This window comes from Molothrus aeneus, chromosome 24 (assembly GCF_037042795.1).
Source record: "Molothrus aeneus isolate 106 chromosome 24, BPBGC_Maene_1.0, whole genome shotgun sequence".
NCBI classification, from domain to species: Eukaryota; Metazoa; Chordata; class Aves; order Passeriformes; family Icteridae; genus Molothrus; species Molothrus aeneus.
The window spans coordinates 5,160,236-5,170,939 of record NC_089669.1 but is presented as its reverse complement, the minus strand read 5'-3'; the positions used below and the strand labels follow the sequence as shown (position 1 = coordinate 5,170,939).

The window sequence follows — 10,704 nt, the reverse complement described above, 5'->3', positions numbered from 1 at the left end:
AATGTTTAAATATAATGCCTATATAAACATTTATATATAAATTTATTTAAGTTATGTAATTATTGTGGTTAATTGGGATTTGGCCCGCGCTGAGGTTCCACGCCCCAGTTTGACCACGCCCCCACATTATGACCACGCCCCCCACATCTAGCCCCGCCCCCTCAGCGCCCTTCCCTCCTTGTCCGCCAGGGGGCGTCCTGCCCCTCGCCCTCTCCCCGCGGCCTCAGCAGCCCGGCGGGTGCGCGGTGACGTCACGGCGCAGTGACGTACAAGGCCCCGCCCCTGGCGCGGCGGCCGCAGACCCGCCGCAGGCACCGCGCCGGCGGCAGCGCAGCGAGCGTGAGGGACCGGCCGGGCCGGACCGAACCGAACCGAGCCGGAGCCGCTCGCGGTGCTCCCCCGTCCGCCCCGCCGGACCGTGCCCCTTTCGTCCCGCCGGCGGCCGCGGCCCGCCCCGCGTTCCCCGCCGCATCAGGATGTCGGTGCCGGAGCCCGCCGGCGGCGAGGAGAAGCAGGCCAAGGAGGTGGAGGACGCCGAGAAATATTCCTTCATGGCCACCGTCACCAAGGCACCCAAGAAGGTAGCGAGGGGAGCGGGGAATCAGATCCGTGTTCGGGGAAGCAGCCCCTGGCTGTGGTGGGGGAGGCCCCTCGGTTATGGGGGAGGCAGCCCCCGATTGCCGGCAGGAGCCCTCCCCTGCAGGGGCACAGCCTGTGGTGGGAGCAGGGAGCAGCTCCCGGCTGGGGGAGAAAGCCCGGGGTTCATGGGGAGCACAGCCCGGGGTTCAGGGGGAGCACAGCCCGTGGTTCAGGGGGAGCGCAGCCCGGGGTTCTGGGGGAGCGCAGCCCGGGGTTCAGGGGGAGCACAGCCCGTGGTTCTGGGGGAGCGCAGCCCGGGGTTCAGGGGGAGCGCAGCCCGGGGTTCAGGGGGAGCGCAGCCCGTGGTTCAGGGGGAGCACAGCCCGGGGTTCAGGGGGAGCACAGCCCGGGGTTCAGGGGGAGCGCAGCCCGTGGTTCTGGGGGAGCGCAGCCCGTGGTTCAGGGGGAGCGCAGCCCGTGGTGCTGGGGGAGCGCAGCCCGTGGTGCTGGGGGAGCGCAGCCCGTGGTTCAGGGGAGCATCTCCCGGCTGTGGGGTGAGAGCCCTCCCGGTCTGGGGGCGGCAGTACCTCCTGGTCGGGGGCCCAGCCCCGGTTGTGGTGGGGGGATGCAGCCTCAGGTTCGGGGAGCAGCCTTCAGCTGGGGGGAGAAGCTCTCGGTTGTGGGGGGAACATGACCGTGACCCGGCTCTGGGAGGAGCAGCCCCACAGGTGGGGGTTTGTGCTGGGAAAGCTGGAATTGATCCAGTTTGACGGTGACTGGGAAGCGGGGCTTGTCCCCATTCAGTGGCAGAGAGGGAGATTGGTACCGGTGAGGGGCTGGTCTGGTCTGGGGGTGACAGGTATGGGCCAGGGGGCTGCTGGCCCAGTTTGGGGTGGGAGGGAAGGGCTTGGGTACTGGGGACAGAGGGGTCTGTGCTGGGGTACAGCCCTGGCCTGCATGGGGGTGAGGGGAGGAGCAGGACCTGCAGGGCAGGTTCTGGGGGACTGGGGCCACAGCAGGGACCTTGGCTGTGGTATAGGGGTGCAGGGGGAGAGGGTGACCCCGAGAAGGGGACACGCAGGGTGGGCTCCTTGTGTGGGACTGTGGGGTGACTGGGTTTGGTGGTGGGGACAAAGCAAGGGAGATCTGTTACATGGGAAGAGGCAGAAGCAGTAACCTGGAATCAGCTGTGGGTCACTCAGAAGGGTAGCCAAGAGATTTCGGAGTGTTGACTTTTTTGGGGACAGGGGTTCTGTTGGAGGTGTGGGTGGGAGCACCTTTGGGCTCAGGAAGAGGCTGTCGAGTCACCTCAGTCCCCCTCCATCCCTGAAGGCCTCCCAGGAGCTCTGAGATCTCTCAGTGCTGCCCCCACAACCCTGTGGGGTGCTCAGATGGCACTGAGGGTGGCTGAGCCCTGGTCCTGCCACTGCAGCAGGGTGCAGGACCCCAGTGACCTGGGGATCTGGCCCTGTGCTCTGGGCTCAGTGCTGAACTCTCAGTGCTGTCAGGGAGGCAGATCCATGTTCCAAGCCCTGCACAGATCTGTGCAGCTGAACATTGTGTTCCCCTCGGGGCTGCAGCCGCCTGGAAGCGGTGGATGTGAAGGTGGAGCAGTCACAGAGAATGGGAACATCCTCATTCTTCGGGGGAATCTCTCCTGCCTGCTCTGGCCATGGCTGGGATTGGGGGGTGTCTGACCCCTAGGGAAGGTCAGCTGGATTTGAGGTGTCTTCTCTCCCAGGGAGCAGGGGTTGGAGAATAGGCCCTGTTTATTCTGGGCTGTGGACATGGCCTGGAGGAACGAGCAGAGGAATGTGGGGCTGGGATCTGCCTCTTCCAGCAGTGGCTCAGCACAGCTCCAGCTCAGAGATTGTTTTTACCTTTTCATAACCATCATCTCTGTCAGAGAGACCAGCACAAGGCTGCTCCAAGGGGACAGCAGGCTGCTAATCCCAGAGCATCCCATGGAACCAAAATACCTGTGGTAAACGAGAATCCATTGAGCATCCTCAGAGGCAAGTTTGCCATCCTCTCAGGAGGATGAGATGTTGGATCCCCAGAATTTTGTGCTGCAGACTTGCCTGTGCAGCGTGAGGAGCCTTGGTTGGACTTGCTGGCTGCTGCAGCTTTTCCTGGCTGGGTGAGGATATTGAAGGTGCCCAGAGCGACACACGACATTTGAGGCTGATAACATCAGAGATGGGGAGAGAGCTGAGCTGAGCTCAGGGAACAAATTGCTCCGGGCTCCTGTTTTCCTTGCCTGGCTAGTTCCTGCAAATAGTGCTGGGGAAAGGCAGAGGCCTTGGCAGGAGGATGAAAGACCAAGGAAGGGAGAATTGCTCTCCTGAGATAAGCTGTTGAGTGCCCCCAGCTCTGATGTCTCAGAACAGGATTGCAATTAAGCCATTAAAACGTCCTTCTGATTCCCTGCAAGTCCAAGTGGTTTTTGTGCCAGCTGCCCTGGACCTCCTGGCATGGTCAGAGGCCAGTGGAGATAGTGGAGAGATGATTTACCAGCATGGATGTGGGCAAGATAGTGCTGTGCTGCTGAAGCACGTTCCTCCTGGGTTTTCGAGCTCCTTGAACTTTGCTGATGTAGTTTGTGTGAGGTGTTTGGAGATGGGGAGGGTGGGAATGTGGCCAAGCTCAGTGCAGGTTCTGTCTCTGTCTTTGAATGGCTTTTCAGAGGATCCTTAACTTGTGCTGGAGCTTGGGGAAAGTGCCAGTGTGAGCCCACAGCATCCAGCCCAGGACCTGCAGGAGCATCTTGGATGCAGCTGGAAGCACGTTGGGTCTGTGGGTGATGTGGAGAAGTTGGTGTCTCCTTCTTGGGGTCACCTGGAGCTGGGAGTCAGCCTCTGGCATTGCTGTTTCCTCTGGTCAGGGACTTGTTTAAAGTGAAAAAGTGAAACAAGCAAGGGGTAAGGGATTAAGAGATTAAATACGATCAACTCCAGGCTGAAGTAGGAGCTGACTCAGTGGAGGTGAAAGGAGGAATAGGGATGTTTTCCCCCAAGAGCTGGATTTCCTGGTTCTGCCAGAGCTCCCTTTTCACTGCAGTTTGTGGTGATTTGTCAGCATAATGACCCCAGTTTGGCCAGGAGTGGTTTGCAGGCAGAGGTGAGTGAAGCTGAATTTTGCACCTTCTCCAGCCACTGCTGTGGTGTTGGCTGGGGAAGATTGGAAATGCTGATGCTGGTGGCTTACCCAGTTTAGTGAGCATGGATGTGGAGATGATGACGGCAGAGCTCAAGGGCAGGTTGTGCTCCTCCAGATCCCTGTGTGCCATCACTGCTGCGTTTGGGCATCTGCTCTCCTGCCTCCCTGGAGACTGCAGGTGCCCTTGGCAGCGTCGCTTTCCCAATCCACGTCAGCCGGGCGGCGGAGCCTTCAACTCCCAGCGAGCCCAGCTGGGGGTGCCCCGGAGTGGGAAGGACACGGTGAGGGGCACCGTGCTTGTGGCAGGGCAGGGGGCTTGGCCCGTGCTGTCCCTATCTGTCACCTCACCCCGCTGTGTCCTTGTCCCGCTGGCATTGCTGCCTGCTGGGCTCCTCCACTCCTGGCAGCTGGCAGACAGACGGACACTGCCGACAGATCTTTGTCCTGCAGCATTGCTGGGCTCTGAGATGGGCTGAAGGCTCCGGTTTGGCTCTGGGGAGGTGAGGTCGGTGGCATCCCCGTGCCCCTGGAGCCGGTGTGGGTGCGTGAGGGCGGCGCTGAGCCCTGCGGCTCCGGCGGGATCCCGCCCGTGCCCGTGGCAGGGAATGCTAATGCACAGCGCTGCAGCTCTGCGGTGGCAGCCAGCCGGCTGCTGCCTGCTGTGGGGGCGGCAGAGATGGAGCACGGAGAAGCTGGGGAGAGGGGGATGGGGGCTGTGGGGAGCTGCTGGCCCCTGGGGAGGGCTGGGTGTCCTCTCCAGAGCATCCTTCCCGCTGCTGCTGTCTGCAGTGGCCTGCGCACCGCTGACCTTGCTGCAGCCGCCTGCATCCCTGCCCTGCACAGCCCCTTCCCAAAGACCTGTTCTGCCCCACTTTGCTCTGTCATGACTTATCCCAGGTCCCTGCAGCTTTGCCAGGCTGGGTGATAGCTTCGCCTTGGGGCTGTCAGGGGGACGAGACTGCCCTTGTTTGTCCTGACAGAGCTCCTGTAGCCATTCGTTTTCCCTGTTCCTTTAATTTAATTCCTTAGAGTGGCTGCTCATAAATCCTCTGTGCCTTTGTGAGCCTGTCTGGGGCCATGGCTACCACCTGCTGTTCTGCAGGCACCGTGCACCTGGCTCTCCTCATTCCTTTGCCCAGATCTTCACTTCTTTGATTCTTTGCTCTGTCTGGGCTTTTTTCCCCTCTCATAATGAGGTGCCTGGGCTGGGATGAGTTGAACAGCTCATTGTCCTCTGTATGGATGTCCTGAGATGAGTCTGGCCTTCCCTGGGGTGCAGGAAAACCCTAATAAGTGGGGGAAAAAAGCAGAGGTGTTTGGAGTAGAGATGAATTACCAGGGCTTGGTAATTCACTCCTGGTGCTGTGTTAGAAAAAAATTAGGATTCTATCATTTAAGTTGCTCTTGCGACCTTCCCATTGCTCTGGTGTTTTGGAGGGTCTCCCTGATGTCCAGAGGGGAGGCTTGTGCCAGTGCCCCAGCACTGGGCAAGGCCAGAAGACACTTAATTGAATTGTTGAACCAGGGAGGGGGAAGAAAGGAGGTTTTTGGGGTTTGATGAGCACAAACTGTCTGTCTTCAAAATGATGTGCCAGAACCTGTTGCTTTTGCTTTCCCCTTTTCTTCCTGCATCCCTGAAGGAGGCTGGGTTTCCACTCTTATGTCGGTCCTCTGGAGATGAGAGAAGAGTAGAAGCAGTAGATATCCATTCTTCCCAGTCTTCAGAAGCATCTCTTGTCATCTTTTAATGGTGTGGGGGTGGAGACCACCCGTCCTGGGAGCCCCCTTCCCACATGAGCAGCCAGGTCTGGAGTGTGGGAAGAGTGCTGGAGGCAGGAGCTCCGTGTTTGGTTTTGACCTTCCCTGAGGTGCCAGGTTATCTTCTGCTGGGGACTGGCCTACCACAATACTTTCTCTGGGAACAGTTTTCTCTGTGCTTTCCAGCCTGTGCAAATGTTGGAATGAGTTCCTGTGCTCCCTCCTAGATGTTGAGGCTGGGATATTTCACTCTGGAAATCAGGTTTTCAAGGGCAGGTTGGAATTAATCCTTTGCAAGTGGGGATCCTGTCTGTGTTGCTGCTCTGAGGAGTTGGTGGGTGCCTCATCCCAGATTTTGGAGCAGGAAATGTGTGGAACTTCAGCACTCATGCTGAGGGGTTTGCTTGTGCCTGGCTGTGGTTTTGTCACCAGGAGTTTCCTGCGGGTGACAGTTGCATTTGCAGAGGGCTCAGTTATGTTTCCTGCTGAGCCCTTTGATCAGAGCTGCTTATCTGGGGCCTCTGGCTCACCTTCACTCAGCACACGGTGGTGACATTCCAGGTGACTGCCCTGAGACCTGCTGGTGGCCCCAAGGGCCCTCAGTATGAAGGACTTTGTGCCAGAACCTCTCCCAGAGTGAGATTCTGTGAAACCAGGGGTTGAGTCTGTAAGGGGCTGGGAGAAGGGTCAGGGAGCCCCACCAAGGAGGAGCATCATGGTGACACCTCAGCAGGTTGTGTGGAGCCCCTTCCCAGGGCACTGCATAATTCCAGGGGCTTGGGCATCCTGAGCAGTGCTGGAATCCACTCTGCCCCATCCCTCTCTGCCCACATCATCCCTGCAGCCTTCTCTGGCATGGTTAACCCTTGGATGCTCTGGGACATCTTGGGTTGATGGTCCAAAGAGGAAGCTGCTGGTTTGGAAATGGTTTGGTTGGAAGGGACCTTGAAGATCACCCAGTTCCACCCCTGTCATTACACACCCGTAATCCCAGCCTCAGGTCAAATGCAGAGTTCTCTTGCACAGAAAGTTGAAAATTCTCAGTATCCAGGATTCCAACAGGCAGGGACACCTTCCACTATCCCAGGTTGCTCCAAGCCCTGTCCAGCCTGGCCTTGGACACTTTCAGGGATGGGGCAGCCACAGCTGCTCTGGGCCCCCTGTGCCAGGTCCTCCCCACTCTGACAGGGAAGAATTTGGGCTGTTTTTCTCTCCCCATGGTTTCTGTGCCTCTGAGCCAGCAGGATGCGGAAGCTGAGGCCGGTCCTGCCTTTTGGAGCTGCCCTCATTGCCCTGTTGACTTGGGCTGCTTGAACTGTGAATTTTAATTGCACTGTGGGATCAATACGGTGGCCTTGGTAACGAGCTTATTGCTGCTACAGAATCTGTTTACTTCAGGTTGGTGACAGCCAAAGGGCTGAGGTGGCCGAGGACATGATGTTCCAGCTCCTTGAACAGGCTGCATTGTAATTGGGGTGAGGCTCCTGCAGCCCTCAGAGCTGGGTGCAGCTTCCCCTTGGCTGCCCCCACAGAGCTGGAGCTGCCTGGCAGCGCCCGCTCCTGCCTGCCTAAGGAGCTGCCTGCACTCAGGAGCCAGGCTTGGGGTGGGAGCTGCTGGAGCCTGCTTTATCTGTGTGCTGTGGGTGGAGGGGATCACTTCTCCTGGCCTTTTGCAGTCAGAAAAAGTGGGCAGCCTGGAAAAGGAGGCTCCTTGGGGCTTTGCCTTCCTGAAATTCATGTTTTAGTGTCCTCCTTCCAGATGAGGGTGAGGTTCAGCCTGTGTCTGCTGTTTGCTGCCTCTCCTCCTTTCACCTCCCAGCAGGGAGCTCCAGATTTCACACATTCCTGCACTGTGGGGAGAGTTTTGCATCCAACCTGGGCATGTTTTGGAGCAAGAACATCTGGCTGATCCCTGTTGACCTTGGAGCTGTCAGCATCTTGCAGGCAGCACAGTGTCTCCTACAGTAACTAACTCCTTCTCCAAATACTCTCTGAGCTTGCCATCTCCACAAGGAAATCACTTTCACCCCTCCTGCCTCCTTCAAAAAAAAGGGGCTGCATGGAATCAGCCCTGTTTGCAGGAAAAGGTTGGCTTTGCTCTGACACAAGTCTGATGTTTGTCCATCCTGGTGGTGATTCCTCAGACTCCTGAGCAGGGAAGAGCCCATGCTGAAGCCTGAGGTTTCTCCTGCTTTGTCTCTCATCAGATGTATCAAAATCCAAGTAATTTCCAGGGCTGAAAAAAGGCTATTGGTAAATGAGGAATGGGCAGCTCTAGTGGAAATAGCACTGTGAGAGGCTTTGGGAGTCAGGGCAGGGGGAGGATGGGTTTCCAGTTTGCCAGAATAAGCTGCTCCTGTTTCCATGCTGATCCTGAGGGGTGTTTTCCATTAAAACTGTGACACAGGGGTGGAGGATCAGCTAAGGGTACCTGAGAATAGCTGGAGCCTCTCCTGAATGGGATTTGCTGTTTTGGTTTTTGAAGTCTTGGAATGCTGAGATTCTCCAAGGCAGTTTGGGGGGAGAAGAGGAGGCAGGTGGGGTGCCCAGAGTGCCAAGGGGAGTGATTCCTCCCCCAAAACACAGGGACTGCTTTAGGATTGTGGAGCAGTTGTTTGGCCTTCTCAATTTGGTTTTTTTTTGTGGCAAGCCCTCCCTTCAGACCATGAGGTGTTGCTGAAGGAGCTGTTTGACAGTGTTTCCAAGCGTTCCCTTGGTCTCATGAAACTGTGCTTGGAGAGGCATTTTCTAATTAGTTTAAAAATTGATGCTAATTAAAGCCGATTCCCTCTCAGCTCTGACACACAAACACATTTCCATGGGCTTCCAGCTCTGCCAGCTGGCCTGTTGGAGGCCAGCAGTCCCCAGATTGCCCCATAAGCTGCTGGGAGTGATTTAACCCACAGTCATGGAATAGGGAATGGTTTGGGTTGGAAGGGTCCTTAAAGCTCACCCAGTTCCTCCCTCTGCTGTGGCTCCTGAGCCCCATCCAGCCTGGCCTTGGACACTCACAGGCACTGAGCAGCCACAGCTGCTCTGGGCACCCTGAGCCAGGGCCTCAGCACCCTCAGTGGGAACAATTCCTCCCCAACATCCCATCTATCCCTGCCCTCTGGCAGTGGGAATCCATCCCCTTGTCCTTGCAAGGACATGACCTTGTGTTGCTTGTGCAGTTCTTCCAGTGTGGCAACTCCAATTAATACTGATTTCCCTGCTGCCCAAACATGTGCTGTGCCATAGTCTGGGTGGGCACTGGGGATGCCACATGAATCTCAAAATTCAGCAGAGAAAAAGAAACACCAGGAAAGAAAGAGACCCATTCCAAAGGTTACTAGGCTGGAAACCACCATGAGATTTCAGTCATGATAGCAATCATGAGGTGAGAAATCCAGAGGTGAGAAATCTGGGATGGCTTTAGACCCATTGCTGTTTGCCCATTCAGGGGGATTATGGGGTTAACGTGTGAGACATGACCCGAGTTCACTGCCCTTAGGGATCCAGACATTGGACTTGTGCTGTTCCTGCCAGGAAGGAGATGTCCCCGTGTGTTTGAGGCGATGTCCCCGTGTGTTTGAGGCGATGTCCCCGGGTGTTTGAGGCGATGTCCCCGTGTGTTTGAGGAGATGTCCCCGTGTGTTTGAGGAGATGTCCCCGGGTGTTTGAGGTGATGTCCCCAGGTGTTTGAGGCGATGTCCCCGGGTGTTTGAGGCGATGTCCCCGGGTGTTTGAGGCGATGTCCCCGTGTGTTTGAGGAGATGTCCCCGGGTGTTTGAGGCGATGTCCCCGTGTGTTTGAGGAGATGTCCCCGGGTGTTTGAGGCGACGTCCCCGCGTGTTTGAGGCGACGTCCCCGTGTGTTTGAGGCGATGTCCCCGTGTGTTTGAGGCGACGTCCCCGTGTGTTTGAGGAGATGTCCCCGTGTGTTTGAGGCGACGTCCCCGTGTGTTTGAGGCGATGTCCCCGGGGGTTTGAGGCGATGTCCCCGGGGGTTTGAGGCGATGTCCCCGGGGGTTTGAGGCGATGTCCCCGGGGGGTTTGAGGCGATGTCCCCGGGGGTTTGAGGCGATGTCCCCGGGTGTTTGAGGCGATGTCCCCGGGTGTTTGAGGCGATGTCCCCGGGTGTTTGAGGCGATGTCCCCGGGTGTTTGAGGCGATGTCCCCGGGTGTTTGAGGCGATGTCCCCGGGTGTTTGAGGCGATGTCCCCGGGTGTTTGAGGCGATGTCCCCGGGGGTTTGAGGCGATGTCCCCGGGGGTTTGAGGCGATGTCCCCGGGGGTTTGAGGCGATGTCCCCGGGTGTTTGAGGAGCTCTCCCCGCGCGTTTGAGGAGATGTCCCCGCGCGTTTCGGGAGCTCTCCCCGTGTGTTTCAGGAGATATCCCTGTGTTTTTCAGGAGCTATCTCACTCCATCAAAGCCAGGCCCAAGCCTTTGCCTCAATTCCTGCAGTCCAAGGGCTAGTTGCTTCCTTATCTGCTGGTGGGGAGCTTTCCCTCTGCTCCTGCTGGAGGACACCTTTGACCTCCAGGTGTTTATGAGGCAGATTTATCCCCAGTTACTATTTAACACTCAAAATGACATTTCTTTTATTGAATCCCTCCTTCCGTTTATTTTTCCTTTAACTGGCATTTACAGTGATTCCTATCATGACTGAAATCTCGTGGTGATTTCCAGCCTAGTAACCTTTGGAATGGGTCTCTTTCTTTCCTGCTGTTTCTTTTTCTCTGCTGAATTTTGAGATTCATGTGGAAGTCCTTAATTCTCCTCTTGGACTCACAGAAACTTGGTTTGGTTTTTTTTCCCTCACTGCTTTACCCAACCAGCTTTTCTCTGGCAGTGGAAGATGAATGTTGGGCTCAGGGCTTGGCTGGTTTGTTTTGCCAGAACCTCAGTGCCCTTTTACTTCTTCAGTGGGAACAGTGTAAAGGTTTCCAGGTGGAGATTTGGCTGGGATTCCTGCTTGGGGAGTTGGTGGGGAGAGTGCCAGGCAGGTCTGTGCCTCTAGGGAGAACAGCCTGCCCTGTGAGCCCTCTGGGAGTGAGAAATACACATCCAGGAGCACCAAATTCCACATGGCTGTGCTTCCATGCACAGAGCAGCCCACTCAGGAACCTCTTCCAGCTGTCATGTCTGAATGGAGCACTTGGGATTTCTTATCAAAGTTGGGGAAACCACCAGGAGAAAGTTCTCCTCTTGCCAAGGCCACACCTGG

The 10,704-nt window shown here is 56.9% G+C and overlaps 1 protein-coding gene across 4 annotated transcripts in view; it reads left to right on the top strand.

Annotated features, from left to right (window-relative positions):
- The first annotated feature begins 316 nt into the window (after positions 1 to 316).
- AHCYL1 (adenosylhomocysteinase like 1) overlaps positions 317 to 10,704 on the top strand; it is a 29,551-nt gene continuing 19,163 nt past the window's right edge. The window contains exon 1 of one of the 4 annotated variants that reach the window (XM_066565114.1): positions 317 to 581. In XM_066565114.1, coding sequence (XP_066421211.1) covers positions 477 to 581 — 105 coding nt within the window. In that variant the 5' untranslated portion in view covers positions 317 to 476. Of the gene's footprint in view, positions 582 to 4,089; positions 4,244 to 10,704 lie in introns of those variants that run through there. The other 3 variants (XM_066565113.1, XM_066565115.1, XM_066565116.1) reach the window with 3 other exon arrangements.